The sequence below is a fragment of the Salvia hispanica genome, chromosome 2 (genome assembly GCF_029641045.1).
Source record: "Salvia hispanica isolate PSC_SH4W2 chromosome 2, Shi_PSC_v1, whole genome shotgun sequence".
Taxonomy (NCBI): Eukaryota; Viridiplantae; Streptophyta; class Magnoliopsida; order Lamiales; family Lamiaceae; genus Salvia; species Salvia hispanica.
In genome coordinates this window covers 20,089,643-20,112,911 of record NC_142693.1, presented here as the reverse complement: position 1 = coordinate 20,112,911, position 23,269 = coordinate 20,089,643, and the positions used below count along the sequence as shown (strand labels likewise).

At 37.0% G+C, this 23,269-nt stretch overlaps 1 protein-coding gene and 1 pseudogene across 2 annotated transcripts; both read right to left on the bottom strand.

The window, feature by feature from the left end:
• The window catches only part of LOC125188756 (tetrahydroberberine oxidase-like), a 65,422-nt pseudogene that overhangs the window by 3,350 nt on the left and 38,803 nt on the right, over positions 1-23,269 (bottom strand).
• Positions 12,637-21,409, bottom strand: LOC125200618 (putative disease resistance protein RGA3). 2 transcript variants are annotated; one of them, XR_016135205.1, is made up of 4 exons: positions 21,181-21,409; positions 15,876-19,465; positions 13,026-13,150; positions 12,637-12,867 (listed from the first exon to the last, which is right to left on the bottom strand). XR_016135205.1 is itself a non-coding variant. In XM_048098296.2 (3 exons), the coding sequence occupies exons 2-3, from the start codon at positions 18,079-18,081 to the stop codon at positions 13,119-13,121; spliced, it is 2,238 nt and encodes a 745-aa protein (XP_047954253.1). In that variant the 5' UTR covers positions 18,082-19,465; positions 21,181-21,409; the 3' UTR covers positions 12,637-13,118. The 2 variants fall into 2 exon arrangements, 1 of the variants encoding a protein (XP_047954253.1); XM_048098296.2 differs by having other exon boundaries at positions 12,637-13,150.

The following is a 23,269-nucleotide window of genomic DNA, read 5'->3' as shown; positions in this document are numbered from 1 at the left end:
AGAAAACAATATTATTCTTGGATTTAATTATTTGTTTGGGATAATTATCCAAATTAAATCCAAAGTCCAAATACTCTATAATTCCTACATGGAATTTTCGAACTCCACCTTGATTTATTCCCATGAGATTTTCGAAAATCTCATAATTTGGAAAAGAGAGAATTATTTTATTTATTTGATTCCTTATTTATTCTATTCCATGAATAAATATAAATATGCTAAAATATCCTAGCATATCTTGCCAAATCTAAGAAGATATTGTCATATCCTAATTAAATTAGGATTTGAATTTATTCCTTGTGGGAAGAGGAAATACACGCCACTTTTCCTTTTAATTGGGGAAGAATATTATTATTTTTCTTGCTCCGTGATATATTATTCTGCTCCGTGAAATATTCAAATTAAATCATAGGCTATTTATTTAAGCCTAATTTTCGAAAATCCTCCCACTTCTCAACAAACTTAACGCCACTCCCCCATATTCTCTACCAAATCTTCCAAATCTTTATTTATTTAATTATTTGGATATTATTATTGGTGACTCTATAAATACATGAGAGATTCTAACCCTAGCACTCACAAAACCGGCGCCCCACTCCTCTAAAATTTTCGAAAACTTCTCTCCCAATTTCTCCAAGTTTTCTTCAAGTTTTCTTCAAGATTTCTTCATCAATTGAGAAGAATTCAAGTGAAATTCAAGAGATTATTGAAGAATCAAGACTAATTCCTTGTTTCTACCGTTCGTTCTTTTGGAAAAGGTACTTTAAATATTAATCTCCTCTTCTTCTACCGATTAATCGGTGTTCTTGAATCCACATGCATTTAGATGAGTGAAGGGGAAATAAATTGATGAATTTGGGATGCATGGATGTGTGTGTGTGTGTGTGGCCAAGAGTGTGTGTGTGTGCACGCCTCGATCGGTGTGCACAATTGTTGTGTTCGTATGCGTGTGTTATGTGTGTGGAACACTCATGCGTGATACGAATTATTGGTGATTTTGGAATGAGTATTTAAATAAAAATGGTATGTTAATCATACTTTGATTTTGATTGATGATTTGAAAATAATCGATGGGAAAAAGGGGAAATATGAGAGACATGCATGATTTGAAATCAATGATTGAATCTGATTTGTGATACGCCTAATTTAAAGGTGATACTTCGCGCTCTCAGCGTGATAAACGAGGAGAAGAGAATTCTATCGAGCTAAACCTACGAGGTGGGCTTTCTTTTAAAATAAGGACATTGTCCTAAACTGATATTGATGAGAATGAAAGATGTGTTATCATGCCTTGATTTGTTTTGTCGTGCCTATCCCTCGTGGCTATGCCACTATTGTTATAATCGAATTCGGATCCTTGTAGAGCCGCAAACTCTACTTGGGTTAGTGTACACCAATGTTAGACCGAGTGCTGGCGTACGGGTTGGCCGGTCTAGTGACCTGGATTGCGGCCGCAGTCCTTGTCATGTAGAATGAGGATATGGTAAACGTCTATGAGAAAAATGGTTGCGCGACCGTGATATTTGAGAAAGAAGATACTTTGGTGCCTCGGGTCTTTCTAAAGTTAAAACCCCGACGGACACTTGAAAATGGCATGATAATAACTATATTTGTGATAAAACTGTTTTCGGCAATGAGCCCATTGAGTATGATTATCGTACTCAGCCCTGCATGTGTTTTCCTTATGTGCAGGTTGAGTGGTGACGAGCGGGCGGCGGTGTTGAGTAGAGAATAATAAGATGATCTGTTGGTATTTAAGGTGTCGTTGTGTCCTCATACATAGCCTCACTTCTTTCTTGGTCGCTTCCGCTATGCTATGCTATTTTTATGAAAACTTATGATCTTTTGGTTGGGATGAATACTTTTATTTTCGTGGGTATGTTTTGGAATGTGAACAGTTAGAAATACTCTTTTGAAGAACTTGGTTAAGCTTTTAATCTTTTGATGGATTCTCTTGCTAAGGCATTATTTCTTCCTCTACTTAATTGTTCATTTAATGCTTTGGTCAAATCCCTTTTTAATGAAACCCTAGCCTATGATTCTTTGATGCATTTAAGTCTACCTAGTTAGCGAACGCCGCATTTATTATACCCTAAATGGGCGGGTCGTTACAGTTGGTATCAGAGCCTCAGTTCTTTTCGCTCTGGACCCAAGAGTCTTGTTGTAATAAAATTTGAAAGTTGTATAAATTGATTAATGGATAACCGCCGAAGACTCAACACCGCAACTCGTCTCCGCTCAACCACGATGAATGAGGTAACGAGTATCTCTTGAATATTGATTTGAATTATGAAATATTGGAAGTTGAAGCGAATGAGAGATTGTTGATATATATTTGAAAAAAATTGTGATGATTGTGCTTGCATGTGAACTTGCAAAATGTGGTTATGCGAAATAAATGTTGTTATGCAAGTAATTATATGTTGGGACTGTTATGAGTTGAACAATAAAACTCTATGACAATTCTATGTGATTGTGATTTTCGTGATATGTGATGAACGACCTTTATGAGAAGGAACTTGAGCACGCTGCTATACCTAGTTGTAAGTCGTGTCTTGAATGAAAATTTTTGTGATAATATCGAACTTGGAGGCATCAAACGCCAAATACGAGGCGAGCGACTTATGAGAACGAATTGCGAAGCGTTGAAACGCGAAAATATATATATACATATACACACCTTTTGGCACGGAAAGGAAAATTCCGTTATTTCTTGATATGATATTATCTTCACACCTCCGTCGTTCGACGCATACACACACATATATATATATATATCCATCGGACTCTCAGCATCAGTTGAAATCTTATACACTATTGATACTTCTTCGATCCTTGTTCTGATGCTGAGATTTCTTTTGTAGATGCCTAATCATTATTACGCATCGATGCGCGATCGTTACGCGAAGAACAAGGTTTTCCCTGTCGAAACCTATCAAGAGTTTGAGTGGGATGGAAAGTCCTTTCTCCTAACCTACGTCACCGAATTCTACGATCGTTGGATGGATGCATACGCGTATGGAGGAGTTACCCATCACGCGGGGATCTCGAGATTGATCCACACTCTGCCGAGTCCTTGGAGCGAATGGACTGCCCAAGCTGCATTGCCATACACATGGTTCAGTCCGCCAGAGTACAAGCCTCGAGGCGATATAATCGGCTTGATTGGAGTGCTACTCCCAGCCATGGCAGCTGCGAGGGATGGACCGCCGCTTAGTCCCCCAGCGCACAAGTATCCGCCGGGACAGGCCCGCCGATGGATGTATCGTCGCGATAAGGAGCCGCGTGTTGATCGTGTCCCTAATAGGCCAAGGCTTAAGGCTAATGTGGCTCACCCTTTGGTTATCCATGGAAATGTGGAGGACATGCGTGCGATAACACCGCCGCCGCCAGATGTTGGTGAATATGGCGAGAATGAGGGACCGGACGAGGAAGGACCTGCTTTGGAAATGGATGAGGATGATGACCCCGAGGAGGATATGAACGATATCGACTAGGATTAATAGTCGTGGAATATTTGTTTTGGCTTTCCCCCATGTTTTTGGATTGATTTGCTACCTTATGATTTTTGCTACTCTTTCGTTTTTCTGCTGCTTTTGATACTAAGACCTCTTTGAGCCGACGTTTTTTATTAATATGCCATGGGGAGATATTATTTTTGATTCAATAGATTGTCTTTCGTACATTGTACAAATTATCTATCACTATGTCATCACATCATGCCTCTTACCGTAACACCATATTTTTTTGAATACCTTATGACGCCCTGTACCCGTCACTTGAAATTGTACAACTGCATCTTAAGTGAAATTACCTTGATAATATGAAACATTGATCTTTGATAACCTTGACGCAGCCGATTGTTGGTAACAATGTTGATTGACGCTATTCTTTGCAATCCGTCTACGTGACGAACTTTTGATATCTTGTGTTTGGCCATATGTTCCAAAACAATTGACCCATGAACCTTGTTATTCAACTATACCATGTGACTATTGTTAGAATCATGGGAATAATTCTTGTGTTGATAAATCAGAATGCCGCCAAGACGCCATAACCGTCAACCGACACCTCCACCTTCAAGTGAGGAAAGTGTGACGCAGTCGATTCCGACACCACCGCCTCCCCCACCCCCGGTTAATAGGGAAGTAGTGAAGCTGTTCTTGGAACAGAAACCGCCCGTGTTTGATGGACTTGGAGAACCGGCCAAAGCCGAATCTTGGATCCGTGCGATAGAACGTATCTTCGCAATCTTAGGATGCAATGATAGGGAACGGATGAGTTGCGTTACTCATCAGCTAACCGAGGCAGCCGACTTTTGGTGGGATACAAGAATAAAGACCTTGACACAAGGCCAAGTGGAAGCAATGACGTGGGACGATTTCAAGACCGAACTATACAACAAGTATGTACCGAAAAGCTACCGGAAAGCGAAGGCATCCGAATTCAACAATCTGACTCAAGGACGCATGACGGTGACAGAGTATGATCGAGCGCTCAACAGCATGACCCGATACGCCCCTGATCAAGTCGACACAGACGAGAAGCTGTCGGACAAGTTCCGCGAGGGACTAAGGTCCGAGATAAAGATGTCGTTGGCCAATCGAGGGAGACTCACATACGCTAAAGCTTTGGCACTCGCGTTGGATATTGAGGCAGCAATGCCTAAGGAGAAAGCTAAGGAGATCGCTACTTCTTCGTTACCCCCACCGCACTACTCCAGGGAGAAACGGAAGTGGGATGAGCATAGAAATTCGCACGATGGGAAGCGACACCAGTCGAGTCAGCATCGATCCCAGCACGGAGGAGGGCAGCATACGTCTAGCCAGAGAGGAGACTACCGACCTAGGGCACCACAATGCAAGGTGTGCTCTAAGTATCATTTCGGAGAATGCCGATACCAGAACGTGATCAAGTGCTACACTTGTGGACGAAACGGTCATTTTTCCAGGGAGTGTCCGAATAACAAGAGAGGATCGGGATCAAGGCAGAACGATCAGGGATCCCGTCAGCCAGCTAGGGCACCGCAGAATGAATCGGGAGGAAATCGCGACTCATCATCGCGACAACCACAACCTCAGCGCCCTAGACTTCCTCCCCAAGCTAGAGCGTTCGCGTTGGAGCAGAAGAAGCCGAAGAAAGAGCAAGATGAACGCGAGAAAGGGAATTTGACAGGTATGGGCGAAATTCTCAACACCCCTGTTGTTGTGTTGTTTGATACGGGCGCGTCGCACTCGTTTATATCTGAACTATGTGTGCATACCTTGAGCTTGCCTACAAGCGAATCTGAACGTAGAATGATGGTGTCCTCACCAGTAGGAGGAATGATAGAAATATCTAGAACGTGCTCTAATGTAGAAATTATTATGGGAGAACTTAAGATAGTTGCCCACGACTTGCGAGTCATGAAAATGGAGGATATCGATATAATCTTGGGAATGGACTGGTTGACAACGAACTTTGCGACGATTCGTTGTAAGGAGAGGCAAATATCTCAACAAGCTTCGGGAAGCGAATCCACCATATACCACGGAATCGCGATGAACAGGCGAACCGCCATTATATCCGCGCTTCAAGCGATCACAATGATGAAAAAAGGGTGAACTCCCTATCTTGTCTACCTCCATGGAGAGGAGAAGAACGAGAAGAAGATGGAAGATGTTGCTGTCGTGCAAGAATTTCCCGACGTTTTTCCAGAAGTGTTACCTGGACCACCGCCAGATCGGCAATTGGAGTTCACAATTGACCTTGAACTGGGAGCTGCACCCGTATCCAAGGCACCGTATAGAATGGCGCCAAAGGAGTTGGAGGAGTTAAAGGTACAACTCCAAGAACTCATGGACTTAGGTTTCATTAGACCTAGTGTCTCGCCATGGGGCGCACCAGTACTATTCGTGAAGAAGAAGGACGGATCGATGAGAATGTGCATCGACTATAGGGAGTTAAACAAGTTGACTCTAAAGAACAAGTATCCACTGTCGAGGATAGATGACTTGTTTGATCAACTGCGAGGAGCAGGAGTCTTCTCAAAGATGGACTTGAGGTCCGGATATCACCAACTACGAGTTCGAAGGGAGGGTATACCCAAGACTGCATTTCGTACAAGATATGGCCACTACGAGTTTGTGGTGATGCCGTTTGGATTGACGAATGCCCCAGCGGTGGTCATGGATTTGATGAATCGAATATTCCATCCGTACTTTGATAAATTCGTTTTAGTCTTTATAGATGACGTGCTAGTCTACTCAAAGAACGAGAAGGAGCATGAGGAGCACCTACGAATCACGTTGGAGACGTTGAGGACCGAGAAGTTGTACGTCAAATTCAGCAAGTGTGAATTTTGGCTAAAGGAAGTGAATTTTCTAGGACACATTGTGTCGGCAGAAGGAATCCGAGTGGACCCCGCCAAGGTTGAGGCGGTACAACGATGGAAGTCGCCTTCAACACCAAACGAAATTCGGAGTTTCCTAGGATTGGCAGGATACTACCGAAGATTCATTGAAGGATTCTCCAAGATAGCGAGACCAATGACGCAACAACTCAAGAAGGGAGTCAAGGTAAATTGGACCCCAGAGTGTGAAGCAAGCTTTCAACTCTTGAAGGAAAAGTTGACAACCGCGCCAGTGTTAGCTGTGCCCGAATCTGGAGTGAATTACGTAGTCTACACCGACGCTTCAAAGGTTGGATTAGGATGCGTTTTGATGCAAAACAACAAAGTGATCGCCTATGCGTCACGACAATTAAGACCACACGAGTTGAACTACCCAACGCACGATTTGGAGTTAGCAGCAGTGGTACATGCCCTAAAGATTTGGAGGCATCATCTCTACGGAGTGAGATGTGAAATCTTTACGGACCACAAGAGCTTAAAGTATTTCTTCGAGCAAAGAGACTTGAATATGCGACAACGAAGATGGCTCGAACTAGTGAAGGACTACGATTGTGGTATTAACTACCACCCCGGCAAAGCAAATGTAGTGGCAGATGCTTTGAGCCGCAGAGATCATTCGCAAATATCTACTTTACTAACGGAAGAGGAGAGCTTGATACGAGAGTTTAGCAAAATGCGATTAGAAGTGATAAGAACACCCGAAACAGTGGAAGGACGAATTGCCACTTTGGTGGTTAAGCCAGATCTGAAAACGAGAATCGTTGCAGCACAACGGATGGATGCGGAACTCGAGGAAATCCGAATTGAAGTGAGAACCGGCGAATCCGGAAAATTTAGTGAGGAGTCCGACAACGCCCTCACCTTTGAAAGAAGGTTGTGTGTGCCAAACAACGAGGAGCTCAAGAATGAGATCATGAGCGAAGCTCATGAAACTCCGTACACTGCTCACCCTGGAAGTACGAAGATGTACCAAGACTTGAAAAAGTCCTTTTGGTGGAATGGCATGAAGAGAGATATCGCGGCATTTGTAGAACGTTGCTTAGCCTGCCAACAGGTGAAGGCATTACATCAACGACCGCATGGAAAATTACAACCACTGGAGATACCCGAGTGGAAATGGGAGCATATCGCCATGGATTTTGTGACGGCCTTGCCAAAGACCCTAAGTGGGAATACCGCAATTTGGGTGATTATAGACCGACTCACCAAGAGTGCGCATTTCATACCGATTCCGGTGACCCATGGATCGAGCAAGCTAGCTCGTATCTACATAAAGGAGATTGTGCGATTGCACGGAGTTCCAGTGACAATTACGTCCGATCGTGACCCGAAGTTCACATCGAAATTTTGGATTAGTCTACAGCGCGAGTTGGGAACGCAACTGAATTTCAGCACGGCTTTTCACCCGCAATCTGATGGGCAATCCGAGAGGACGATCCAAACTCTCGAGGATATGTTGAGAACCGTAATACTCGATCGCGGTGGAAGTTGGGAGACCGTACTACCGTTGATTGAATTTGCATACAATAACAGCTTCCAAGCAACAATCAACATGGCGCCATATGAAGCCTTATACGGAAGAAAATGTAGATCGCCGCTCTACTGGGATGAAGTTGGCGAGCGACGGGTGCTAGGACCCGATGCAGTCGAGGAAATGATCGAAGTCGTACGACAAATTCGTGCTAGAATAAAGGAAGCTCAGGACAGACAAAAGTCATACGCTGACGTCCGACGAACTGACCTACAGTTTCAAGCCGGTGATAAAGTTTTTCTTAAAGTGTCCCCGTCGAAAGGGATAACACGTTTTGGTGTTAAAGGAAAATTAAAATCACGTTTTATCGGGCCTTACGAAATTTTAGAAGGAATAGGACCCCAAATGAAGAAGTCGCGTTGAATTCCGACTTGCAAACGTGCACAACGTCTTTCATGCCTCATACGGGTTTAGGGAACCCTAAACCCTAAACCCTAAACCCTAAACCCTAAATTAATCCTATGGCTTTATTGACGTTTTTTTTATCGTATTGACATTTCGTGGTTGATAATCTAAGCCCTTAATTTGAATATCTAATGGCTATTATTTAGTTATAGTTAGCAATTAGGTATTGAGTTAGCAATATAACACTCATCTGCTCGCATATGTATATAGTGTATACATGTGTACTTGCATCAAATAGATTAGTCCACGTGTACACTACATAATTGCCACGTGTACACAAATGTAGCTATTTCATTTAAATTATTTAAAGTACATCACAACTATTAAATTGGAGATATAGGGGATATAACTATGTCTCGTAAGGGAGGGGGAAGGGAGACATAGAAGAAAACAGTGAAAAAAATAAAGAGTGGTAGAAGAAGAAATATTTAGGAAAAGAAGTCAGGAGGAAAAAGATGAGGATCGATATTTATATATGGAAAATGGAATCAAAAGTGCAGTTATATTATCATTCGTATCCAGGTGTATAAATCATACTTTTATTTTTACAAGTACTACGTGATTGATTTATATGCATTAAAGTGGAGTGAATATTTAGTTTATGTGGTGGAATATGATATGAATATATGATTCGTGTAAGGGACATGCTTATATATTATACTCCCTCCGTCCCGCTTTAGCAGTCCCATTAACTTTTTTGCACTCGTTTTATAAAAATGATAATAAATAGTTAAAGTGGAGAAATAATAAAGTAAAAAAGAGAATAATGTAGATAAGACTCTTCTCTATATTATTCTCTTTTTTACTTTATTATTTCTTCACTTTAATTATTTATTATCATTTTTACAAAATGAGTGCCGAAATGTCAATGGGACTGCTAAAGCGAGACGGAGGGAGTATTAGAATTATTTGGTAGAATATAATATGGATATGCAGTTAATAGAATTGATATGTTCTACACACGATATTGAGAGTACATGAAATATATTATTAAAGAGGATCAGTGACGGTCTTCCCCTAGATCTGAAATACAGAGTGACCTACGGGTCAAATATAGAGGGACCTATGAGTCCAATTAAAGAGGGACCTATGAGTCCAATTAAAGAGGGACCTATGAGTCCATCACGTATGAGTCCAAATACAGAGGGACCTATGAGTCCAAATACAGAGGGACCTTCGGGTCATAGAGAAATTTCCGGGCAGATACTAGGCTTGATCTGTCACAGGATAATGAATTGAACAGAGAGGCATATGCATATGAATATGAAATTGTTTATGGTTATATGTGATGTGAATTTGATACAGTGATGTTATTTAATATAGATGGTGGAATGAGATATGGATACGAAGTTGATGTAATTTACATATGGTATTGGAATTACATGAATCACTCGATTAAAAAGGAACTGTCACAGTCTTGTACTGGATCTGAAAATATAGAGGGACCTAAGAGTCCAAATACAGAGGGACCTTCGAGTCCAAAAGAAATCGTTATACGTCACAATACCTTAAGTTTAAGCACTATTTGGCCTGGGCGGATCCACGTGACCCTATAAGTGGGGCAAATGACCCTCTTCAAAAATGTGTATCTTTACAATTTTTCTTCAAATTTAAATTTAAATTTGATTTCCCTTTTAAAGCCCCCTCTCAATTGTTCAAATTATTTACTTTATGAATATTTTTGCCCATCCCATGTTTAATTCCTAGCTCCCTCTTAAAGCCCCCTCTCAATCAATCTCCTTGCATAGAGGCAGCATGAAAGTTGTCGTTGAGCAAGAAACTGAGGCTTTCGGGAAGGGAAAGCAGACAAGAAGCTGCCAATCTAGAAAGATGAGCATACAGGAGAAGAGCCGAGACCAATGTCAAAAAGAGTGTCAAGGAGATCGTTGTCGAGAATGCCAAGGAGATCGTTGTGATGACGGGTGCTACTTATGGTTCCAAAAGTACAAAGGAAAGGAAAGAAGGTGAGAAATCATTTAGTGGGCCTCAGCAACCCAAACAATGGGCTTATTGCTCATTCAGCCTAAGTGGGCTGTGGGCAGCCCATCTAGTTTGGGCTGTCAATTAAATTGAGCATAAAAAACTTATGAATTGTGGTATAGGAATGTAATCAAATGCAAACTCTAAATATTATACAAATTTCAAAATATGTTGGACCGTTAGAAATGTCAACAGATGACAAAATAACATCAAAAGAAAATGTCAATACAGTGTCAACCGTTGACATTTCTAATTTGAAGTTTGTATAATATTTTGAGTTTACATTTTATCATTACCCTTGAGCCATGTATGTATGTGTCCTAAGTTGAACTTTAGGGGATTCTTGGAATAATGATTGATATTCAGAGATACAATCAATTGAGAAAGAAATCAAGGCGATGATCATGGGAGATAATCGATACTAATGAGGTATCGAGATTTTAAGAATATTCCTTCGTCCGCAACTACGAGTTCAGGTTTACCATTTCGGTCAGCCTGCAATTAGAAGTTTTGATTAATTTTACGATAAATAGTAAGTAAGTTTCATATTCCACTAACTCATTAGACTCATGTTTTATTATAATATTATTATGGATAAATGGTGCGTTAAAATGCCAACACCTCTTAAAATAACATCATACCATCATTCCTAGCCAATCATTTGTACACGTGGACGAATAATCAGCTGCCATGTGACAATCATAAAAAATGCTCAAGGGTAAATTTTCTCGGCCAGCAATATCCAATACTCTAGACAATAATTTTTCTCGGCCAGCAATATCCAATACGCTAGACAGCAACCTATGCTGTGTAGCGTTTATAATATTGTTGGATACGTGTTGTAACAGTGTCACTTTAAGATGTGTTGTCATTTTAACACAAACCTATGTGGACCATGTTGAAATAATAATAAAAATACATAAATATAAAGTTGAATTCTATGTATGGAGTATATTTCATGTTGAATTGTGATGGTTATTGTCTTATTGACTTATTTTGAATGGATGAAAGATGTTTATATGCTATAACTTATAAATTTTATATTTCTCAAAGTGTGTAGTTATTTTCTCTTAAATTCAAACTACTACAAGAATTTTAAATTTCTAAAAGTTTGTAACTATTTTCTCCCGAATACTACTTCAACTTTGTATTAAATTCGAACTAAATAATATGAAATAAATTCTAAAAGTTTGTAGTTAATTAAACAAAAAAAATCAAAATCAACATCACAATCGGGACTGGATACCCGAGTCGGTTATCCGGGTATCCGAAATAAAATTCAGATCGGGTATCGGGTCTTGAATTTAGAGAATTTCGGTATCGGATACCTGAAAATTTCGGATCGAATATCCACGAATACCTGATTTGACATGCCTAAATTCACGTGGATATAAACTAGACACATTAATTAATTGTGCCTAATTTTGATGGTCCTGTCCCGGTGATTGGGCCAATTATGGTAATGAATCAATACGAATATGTTTGTTGATCCAATCAAAGTTGTACTCCCTCCATCCACCGTGATATTGCCATTAATAAAAAATTATACTAAAGTAAAAAAAATATATATAAATAATTAAAATATTGTTTGTAGACAATGTTTCTTGCCTTATTAAATAAACAAAATTAAAAATAGAAAAACACTAATTTTTGCGGACGACCTAAAACAAAAAAAAGGGACTGATGGTAGAAGAAGAGAGTATTATTTATCTAATTATTACCATAAATGTTGTACAAGCTTTATTGTAATATAGAACTATATCACGTTTATAGCGCTTAACTATTTGAGATGAAATATAACACACGTGTTATCATCTTATAGTTTTTAATAAAGTTCATATACTATTATAACTATAATATTCTGATGGGATTGTTTTCCGAATTCCTCTAGTCAAAATTCACGCAAGGTGTTAGGCATTTTTCGACCCGCACCATATCTGTATGATATTTTGTGTTTAGTTCCACCCACAACGATTCTATTTTTACAATGTGATATAATTATGAAGTATTTATATAAGTCAAATTGTGCTTCCCTAATTTAATTTCAAAAGCTTATTATCTACCATCTATAATCCAACATCAATATTCCATAACCCATATACCTACATTTCAACATTCAACGGGCAACGGCCTATTAAAAAGTAGGGGGAGAGAACCGAAAAAGAAGGAAAAATGAATACAAGAGCTGACACTCAGCTATTGCATTGTGTAGCTGTTGAGTTGTCGTTGCTCGCTTGACAGCGGCGACAGCTACACAATGCCAATTGCTCTAACATAAAGTGTCCGACACGCCCCAAATCGAAATTATGAATCCATCACTAAATATAAGTCACAATAATCTAGTAGTCCGACAATTGACAAGCACATAACTACAAAACATAGGATCCTTGTTCGATAAAATACAACAACAAAACCAATCCAAACATCTTAAAATACCTTACATTTTACAATTTTCATGCAACAAATAAGGATAAAATGAGTATAACCGTCAAAGATTGTTGGTAAGCAAATTCAGAAGTTGCTCAAACACAAATCTTTGCTTCATCTTCTTCAGCAACCACTTTGCGGCAAGAGAAAGACACAACGCAAACAATCTAATGAAGTCCAACGAAAAAATCCTAGTGCTAAAAAAGACTATATATATCTATATATATCCACACTCTACAATCATATATAACAATCAAAGAATAGGGGGTTGTTGGTGAAACTGAATCTTACCTGCGGGAATTTGAAGAATTTTGACATCATGTTGGAGAATATTAATGGGCACACACTCCTTCACCTCCTCACTCTTTAGAAGCAACTCAAAACTCAATCCCATTGTTCGCGTTCTTCAGTATAAACTATAAAAAAACACGAAAAAGATAGTGACAAAGTAGTGTTAGATTAATCATTTTGGTGACAAATTATTAGGGACGGAGGGCGTAGATTATTTAAACAACATTTTATTTGAATTTTTTTCCAATCGGATCACAAAAAAATCTGCATAGTTATTTCTTCATAATCATAAACCTAAAGATCATTGCCAGCTAAATGAGTCCCAACTCCTAAGCTCTATTTGGACTAAGAACTTACATCAAAAATTAATATCCAAAAGTAGCATCTACCACAAACCATAGAGACGGAGCAAGAATAACAAGTACATATACACACATAGAAATACATTATTAAATTTATCATAAGAAAAAAAGAGAAAATATCGCAAATATATCATCACGCCATATTTTTATCACATGTTTTCTGTGGTGGAAAACATGGAAAGACTTTATAACGTTAATACAACACAATATTATCATCATAAATTGGATGTGAAAGGTGGGAAAAAGAGCCAAGAAAAATTATCCACCTAACAAAATAAGTGTACAGTTGAAAATATATATCATCCACTAATTTCCATTAAAGAGAACACAGTATAATATAATAGAAAAATATAGATAAAAGTAAATACTGAACAGGACAGCAATGTATAATACTCCCTCCGTCCCATCCATTTCTCTTTTTGGTTTGTCCCAATTAAAATGACTCATTACTAAAAGTGGAAATACTTTTATATCTACTTTATTCCATCTCTCTTACTTTACTCTCTCCACTTAACAAACAAAATAAAACTGCATAAAATCTCGTGCCGTCCAAGGAAGGGGTCATCTTCATTGGGCAGAGGGAGTAGAACATATCTTATTAGTGATATGCAGTTTGTTCTCGTACCTTTGCTCAAAAAAACTTTTTGGTTTTATTATGATCCTAAATACTCTCTCCGTCCCCCATAATTTGTCACCATTTAACTCGGCACGGGTTTTAAGAAATGTAATATAAAGTGAGTTGAAAAAGTTAGTGGCATGTGGGTCCTACTTTTATATATTAGTTTTATAATAAAATGTGAGTGAGAATGAGTTAGTGGAATATAGGGTCCACTACCAAAAATGGTAAAAGTGAAAGGTGACAAAATTTTAGGGACGGACGAGAAAGGAAATAGATGACAAATTTTCAGGGACGGAGGGAGTAATATGTTTTGATCCATATTTAACGGCTCCGTAAAAAATTAACGGTAAACCATGTTTCAAAGTCCGAAATTGATCTCGTTCCTTTGCACAAAAAAATCTATTTGGTATACACTTAGCTTCCGGTCCTAGACCTTGTGTTTTAGTCAATAAATAACTATTTTGTCATAAATTAATGGTCAAAAACACATTCTCTAGAACCAGAAGCTATCACATTTAATGTGTAGGACCAAATTTTTTTCCAGCAAATTTATGAAACCAATTATAGACTTTAGTCTGGTATCCAACTAACAGAACATATCTTTTCAATGGAAATTGTGACAAAATTACTTAACATATATTATATGTATAATCTCGTTGTGAGGAACCATTTTAGGATTAAGTATGCAACTTAATATTGTATGTTATATAAATATTCAATTTTGTCCTATCATTTTAACGTTTCAAAGAAAATGTTCACCCTAATGTAATTGCAAAATAACCGCGAGACATATTAAACCCAACAAGATGTTATATTTTTGCAATTACCATTAGGATGAGACATTTTTATTAAAATCCTAAAATAATGAGATAAAATTGGATATTTACTTTGAAAAGACCGACTCCAACCTAGTAGCACCGAAATCAAACCAACACAATGTCATATTTTCTGTGAGACAGTGAACTTCTGAAAATTAGAACTTTGACAAGTTGTAATTATAGTTAACCAGCTTTGGAATTGGAGGCATTAGTCGTGATCATGGGGAAGATAGTTTACAAAAATGTAATTGTTCCTATAAATTAATTAAAGTGAAGGTAATCTGGTGGTGAGGAGGAAATAGACGCGCAACTGTTTATAAAAGGGATATTGGTCCTTAAAATCATAAACTTCGACCAAATTTTGATATTTTCCATGAACATTGAAATTGGTCTTAAATATCATAACTTTACATTTTGTTTGTTATTTCTCACATAAGGTCAATCATATATTCAACTAACTTATATGCATATTTGGCGCCACTAAATCAATGCGGTTTTTCTATGTTGCTTTTTATCCTACATGCCACGAACTTAAAAAGGGGTCGAAAATATCATAAATATTTCATGGTTGCCCACGTAAAATAACAAACAAAACATTATATTTGTGATATTTAAGACCAGGGGTGCGTTAAAATGACAACACCTCTTAAAATAACATCATACCACCATTCCTAGCCAATCATTTGTACACGTGGACGAATAATAAGCTGGCATGTTGCAATAAAAAAATGCTCAAGTGTAAAAATCTCGGCCAACAATATACAACTGTAAACAACAATTTTTTCTCGGCCAGCAATATCCAACACGCTATAAAACAATCTATAGATTGTTGTGTAGCGTTTATAATATAGCTGTGTAGCGTTTATAATATTGCTGGATATGTGGTGTCACGATGTCACTTTAAGAGGTGTTGTCATTTTAACACAAACCTTTAAGACCAATTATAAAGTTCGTGGTAAATAACAAAGTTTGGCTAAAGTTCATGATTTTAGTTTTAGGAAGCAATATCCCTTTTATAAAATACAGACCAAGAAAGGATATTCAAACTCACCGAGATAGTGTCCATCAATTAGGATGTTAGGGATATGGGAAATGTTGGGCCATTGAGAATCAGCTGCATCACTTGCTTCTTCAAGACATATTTCTGGGCATCCCTCAATACCTAAGAAGTTTAATTGGGTGAGGCGCCGCATTGCATCCGTAGAGGGTAGACGCCTTAACTTCTTACAATTATATATATCCAACTCCCTTAGAGATGATAAGTTGCCCAACCATTCAGGTAATTCTTCCATTCCAAAATTCTCCAACCTTAAGTAATAAAGAGTATTGAGATGTTGAATAGATTCCGGCAGATTTTCCCAACTCTCCATCCCCTTCAATTCTAACTCATTAAGTGAGCTGCATCCTTGCAATATGCCATTAACAGTCTCCATTAATCCCCCCACACTAACATCTATTCTTAACCTTGTCAAGTTACTAAAAGGAGGCGGAATCTCAACAAAACAATTGGTCTTTAATTGAGGAACTCCAGCAATTGTCAAACCTGTTAGACGGGGGGATGAGAGAGTGTCAATTATTTCGGATAGATTCTCTAGGCTACTTAAATCCTCCAACTTCAAATCCTTGAGTGAGGAACCTAGCATTTCACATGGCAAATACAGCAAAGCCTTGCATTCACTGATCTCCAAACTTGTAAGGGATCTGAGACTTTCTTGTGATTGTTGTACGCCAATCCATTTCAGATTTGGGCAATCCATTATGCGCAACTCTTTCAAAGAATTGAGGGTGCCTAGACCATCTGGTATTTCTCTCAAATTGGAACACTGCCTTATAGTCAACTTTGAGAGATTGGGAATTCTGTAGAATAACCAATCTGGGAGACTTTCTACATCATCTATTCCATCTATAAAAAGCTCTGTTAGCAACGTTAATTCCGTTAGAAATATGTCTGCCAAAGGCTTATAGCTGCCAATACGACTAAAATTCAAATGTTTGAGGGACGACCAGAAATGGGTGGGAAAACTCATCAACACATCGCAATACTTGATCGTCAAGAGTTGAACATGAGGAAATACACTGATAGCACTTGCATCCACTGATTCTATTCCCTTCAACACTGTGAGCTTAGGCAAGATATCCAACACGAGCTCTTCTAGCGCTGGGAAAACAGTACGTGTCTCATCATTCACTGATCCATAGAATGAAGAATTTATGGACTTCACATTCCACAATTTGTACAACCGAAGACACTTGAGATTTAGCAACTGCCCAAACATTGGGATTTCTTCACATTCTGAGCAGTCGGAGAGTGTTATCTTAACCAACTTGGTAAGTGGTAGCCTAGAACCTTGACCTACATCATCAACTTCCATATTCCGAGTCCATGAAGGAAAGCTTCTGCCTCCAAATCCAGAAATCACCAAATTCTTCAGACGAGAGTGAGGTTGGAGGCCTTCCAGCACATTCTCATCATTTGTAGTTTCACCTTGTCTACCGATCTTCCATCCCAAATACAACTCCAATAATTTTGGCTTGTTAGATAGATTTGCTTTCTTAGCCTCTTCTTTGTTACGAACCATTTCAAGGTTATCAATTTGCAGTTTTCCTTTGAGACAATTCAAACTTCCGAGCTCTTCAATTTTGTAGCCATTCTTGTCGCCCACTCTAAAAAACTTTAGGGTCCTGAGAGAAGTTAACAGACCAATCTCGGCAAACAACTCTACATCTTTCATAATATAAAGATGCCTTAAGTTTCTCAAGTTCTTCAAAGTACTTGGAAGTTGCTTTAGATGATAACTACACGCTCTCAATGTCTGCAAGTGAAAAAGTTCACCAATCCAATCCGGAAGATATTCAATAGATGTTCGTTCAATGTCAAGAACTCTCAAATGTATCAACTTCTTGATTTCACTTGACAACTCTTCAACTTCCCAACTTCTAAAAGTTAAAACATGAAGAGATTCGAAGTTTGAGAACATGTTACCATTGATGTTATCCATGGACAGTAATGTGCGTAAAATTTTTGCATTTTTCTTTAGAACATCACTTGAATCTTCTTCGAGAAACATGTATCGAACTCGGGTAATTTCATCTTCCTTAAAAGAACCTCTTAAAACAGAAGCTGCGAGTTCATGCACAAGATCATGCATCACACAACTTTTCGCATTTCCATAAACATTCTGCAATTTGCAGTAAAGAGTTGCGTAGAAGAACATAGATAATTTTTTCTCCCATAGCTTCCATGTCACTGCTTTCATTAGCTTCTAGAAATCCTTCACCCATCCAATACTCAATCAGAGTCTGTGTTTTAAATCTGTAACCTTTAGGAAAAATCGAACAATATGCAAAACACTTTTTGAGTGACGGTAGAGACAAATTATCAAAACTAAACTTCAATATCTGTGCGATATCATTTCCTTCATAGCGTGAAAGCCAATTCTCTTTGATCGAGTGCCATTTTTCTTCAGATTTATCACACAGTAGTACTCCACCAACTACGCTGGCAGCTAATGGCAAACCTTTACATTTTTCTGCAATCTTTGTTCCAGAGGCCTCAAATGCTGAAGGAACATTCTCTTTTCCAAAAGTTTTTTCTTTGATAATTGACCAACAATCTTCATTTGATAAAATTTGCAGCTCATGTGTATGAAGTGGTTTCATAATTGAAGCGACGTCCATACTTCTGGTGGTAACAACAATCGCATTACCTTTCATAGAACTAACGCGCAACAAGGGATGAAAAAATTGTTCCCATGTAAGAACACTTTCATTCCAAATATCATCAAGAATAAGAAGATATGTTTTATTTTTTAAAGCACTGTTAAGTATTTTCAAAACACCTTCCTTATCCCCGATTTCGACTTGTTCAGGAGAAGTCAATCCTTTGAGGATTTTGTTGAAAAGAATGAGTGGATCAAAATTTTGAGAAACATGCACCCAAATATGTGATCCAAACAGATTCTTTTCTTTGATAAAATGGAAGACTTCCCTAGTCAAAGTTGTCTTTCCCAATCCTCCCATTCCCACAATGGCAAGGATAGAAATAGGTTCATCAGTTGTGATACAAGCAGTAAGCTGTTCAACTATTTCTGACATCATCTCATCTCTTCCAATAAAAATAGGATCAAGAGAGAACGAGTCAGTTTCACGAGCAACATCAGGCAAAGTGGGCACAGCAGCATCAAGTCTCCCGACGAGGCCAAGTTCGGCAGCCCTTTTGTTAATGACCCCCAAATTCCGATTGATTTGTTGGATTCTAAGAGCCATACTTCAAGCACGTGAAATACGAAGACAGAATGACAAGCATGAGAATACCTTTTGTTTCATGGGTTTGATGGCAATCATAGCCTTGCTTTGTTTGGAGAGTTGATGATATTTGATTTCATCCAAAACATTGTCAGCATCGAACCCCACATTTCCGAGATCTGTGAGCCACTTCTTGACAGCCTCACCAGCGATGGAGCCCCTCTCTGAATCACTCAAGAATTTCTGGATCATGTCCAGATTTTCAGTCAACTGTTCTGCTTCATTTCTGAAACCTCGAACAAAAGAGACCTGATCCCTGGCATACTCGATGAGCTTTTGAAATAGAACTTGAAGCAATGCGGCGGCAGCAGCTTCTTCCATTCTTTGTGCTGAGAACTGTTTCAGAGAGAAGGGTTATGGTTTAGGAATGCAAATGAATAAATTAACGGAGAGAGAGAAAAAGAGAGCAATAGTCCACAAAAGATGTCACACTTGAGGAACAGTACTGATTTTAGAAGGTTTTGTTTGGTGTGTTAAATAAAAAGAGAAAATATATTTTTTATATTTATATGAGTGAGAACCTTTTTCAAAAATGAAAACATTACCTCTTTTATAAGAAAAATAAAAAGAAAAGTGTGACATGTATTATGGAAAGATTGAAGTAATATTTACTAGTAGTTGTGGTGACTATCAAATAAACATAAAACCTCCATCTTTTAAAAATAGCAACTATTTTTACTTTAATTCTTGGAATTGAAATTTTTTTATTTTAAGAGAAAAATATTACAAGACGGGTATATTTTTTGTTAACAATAATACTACAATAACTATATTTACTAAATTGCTTATTAAAAATACCAGATCAAAATTTGATTAATAATTATATACTATCTTCGTCTACCAAAAATAGACATGATTGTAACACAAGGTATGTTTAAAAAAATTCTAAAAGAGAACTAGAAATGGAGTTTACGATCTACATTATTAGTAGTCATATTTAAATTTTTATAACTTTTCATATTTAGAAATTGATTTAATTTTTGTAGATAATTCAAAATAATAAAACTGGTTTATACATTTTTTATGAAGATAGTATTAAATTATTATAGTTATATTGTGGGTTAATAATACTAGGTATGTTTAAAAAATAATCTTAATATTACCAATTTTAAAGTGAAATTTGTAAAATAAGAAAAGATATATAAAATATTGATTAAAGTATTAGTAAAGGTAATAAAATGATTCAATTCATTCTAATATGCTTTTCTTTTTCGTATACTTCATTTCTTGCCGACAGAGTAAAGGTAATGAAATCATTCCACTCATTCTAATATATGCTTTTCTTTTTCTTTTTCTTGTTCTTATATTTCAATTCTTGCAGACAACTTTTTTTGTTTTAGTAATATTTACTAGTAGTTGAGGTTTGACTATCAAATTAATATAAAATCTCCATCTTTTTTAAAAATAATAACTATTTTTATTTTAATTCTTAAAATTAAAAACTTTCTATTTTTAAGAAAAAAATATTAGGAGACGGATATCATTTTCTGTTAACAATAGTACAATAACTATATTTACTAAATTTCTTACTAAAAATACTAGGTAAGAATTTGATTAATAATTATATAATACTTTCATCTACTAAAAATAGACATGATTGTAACACAAGTTTTAATATCTAATTGGCAAGAAAGGGTGGATAAAAAATTCTAAAAAAAGAAGTAGTAATGGAGTTTACGATCTACATTAATAATTAGTAGTCATATTTAAATGTTTAAATTTACAAATTGATCTAATTTTAGTAGATAATTCAAAATAATAAAACTGTTATATATTTTTTTGGATGAAGAGAGTATTAAATTATTATAGTTATATTATGGTTTAATAATACTAAGTATGTTTAAAAAATAATCTTAATATCACTAATTTTAATGTAAAATTTGTAAAATAAAAAAGAGATATATAAAAAAATTAAATTAATTAAAGTATTAGTATTAGAAAATGGAACTCACTTCATAAAATATTTAGCATATATAGATAAAAATCTAATTTTGATGGATATGAATTAAAAAAACAAAACTATTTTATAGGGAGAGAGAGGAGAAATTCACCTGGCGTGAATGGGCTGCTGGATGGTGACAGCGGCGGCAAGCTGAGGCTGCTGGAGTTTCCGCAACAGACGGCGACGGAGGAGCGGTGTTGCGGTGAAGTCGAAGGAGACGAGAGTTTGAGAAAGAGAGTTTGGTGTCTGTTGATTCGGAAATTGTGAGAAGAGTTAAGAATTAGAGAGAGAGATGAATGCGACTCTTGTGAGAAGATGATTCGGAAATTGTGAGAAGAGTTAAAAACATGAAGATGTGCATCAGAAGAAAAGATAAAAACGAAGAGAATAAAATCCATTTGAATATTTAAAATAAATAAATAATAATAAAGGAAAAAATCAATATATTGTCAATTGGGTTGGTTTTAAAATGCAATAGAAAAAAACTAAAAAGATAAAAAAAAAAGTATATAAAAAATACATAAGTTCGAAAAACAGAAAAATAAAGGCAGGTGAATTAAATAAGTTTCCATTTTCAAATACATTTTGTAATATTTAAAAAAGAGAGAAAAGTATAGATATGAGGAATGGAATACTAGTATTTGCATAAATAAAAGTGAAGAACATAACAAAATGAAAAGGCGCGCTAATGATAGACGGCATGACAAATATTTTCATGAAAATGTATATTTTGACATCTGTTTATTGAGTATATCAAGTACTCATCCATGCATATTATTTTAAAAATGTGCAAGTTGAACGACGACGGACGTGGTGAGTGGTGAGCGAAGTTAATAAAGAAATATGTCATGTTTAGTATACTGGTTGTGTCGTGTCTTCATACATGACATCATTCCAAGTCTTGAATGCTTTTGCTAAGAATCTCTTTCTTTTGGATTGTTTATCGTTAGAGATTCAAATTCTATTAAGTTGTTTAGTGTTGAGTCATTATTTCTTTAGAATTTGTGTTTCGATGAGATTACACAGTTTTTGTCAAGTTACTTAATTAATCAAGTGATTTGGTCAAGTACATCGTTTCCCCCTTTCTTCTCCACTTCTTTAGTCCTCCAATTCTACCCTAATCTCGATTAATCATATTTTTTCCCCTAAACTTCCCTCACGTGTTTTCATTGAGTTAAGCTAAAAAAGAAAAAAATACTAAACAATGAAACAAATGTAAATAAATAAAATTTAAAAAAAAGATTAAATATCTTACTTTTGCTACAAAACTGAGACGATCCCCAAAAAATTACCAAACTTAACTAAATGTGATTGGTGGGCTACAAAATAAATCTGATTTTGTTGCTAATGATCCTTTTACTCTCATACATTGTAGATGACTGCTCAAGATTTGTACGGACATTCTTACTCCAAAACAGATCTGACGTCATTTCTGTCCTTACCCGTTTCTTCAACACTATTCTTACACAGTTCTCCAAGAAAATAAAAGCCATTAGATTAGACAACACTATTCAACCCGTATTTTTACATACTATATGATTATGAAGCATTTATAATAACTCAAATTGTGCTTCCCTAATTTTAATTCAAAAGCTTAATATCTACCATCTATAATCCAACATCAATACTCCATAACCCATATAACTACATTTCCGCGGCTATTCAAAACTAGAAGGAGAGACCGAAAAAAAGAAGGAAAAAAGAAAACAAGAGCCTGACATTCAGCTATCGCATTTCATAGCTGTCAAGTTGTCGTTGCATACTTGTCAGCGATGACTCCGACAGCTTCACAATGCCAATTGCTCTAACACAAAGTGTCCGCCACACCGTAAATCGAAATTATGAATCTAATAAACTCATGTTTCAGTTGGTTTAATTGGTATGTTGAGGTGCTTAATGTTGAGTTTTGATGCTTGAATTGTCTATTTCTAGCCAATTAACCTATCTTTTGGAGTTTCATATGTTTGTTGAGTGTTCTAGGATAAGTAGATTAAAAAAAGAGGCAAAAATCCGGCCGATTGTGGATAGGAGGCAGGAGGGCCTTTAAAGGCTACACCCGACCGGGTGGGTTTTACTCTTATAAATTCTACCCGCCGGGTAGGACTTGAGGACCAGAAGGAGCCGGAAAACGACACCGGCCGGGTGCATTTACAGCACAAATATTCCACCCGGCCGGGTATCCTGAAGACAGCGTGACG

Bases quoted from the DNA above. Each gene is read 5' to 3' on its own strand.
- LOC125200618 (XM_048098296.2), bottom strand. From the start codon at position 18,081: ATGAAAGCAGTGACATGGAAGCTATGGGAGAAAAAATTATCTATGTTC. The intron at 13,151-15,875 runs GTGAGTTTGAAT...GTTTTTTTATAG, and splicing joins AATTGATGGACACTATCTCG to TTTATACTGAAGAACGCGAA.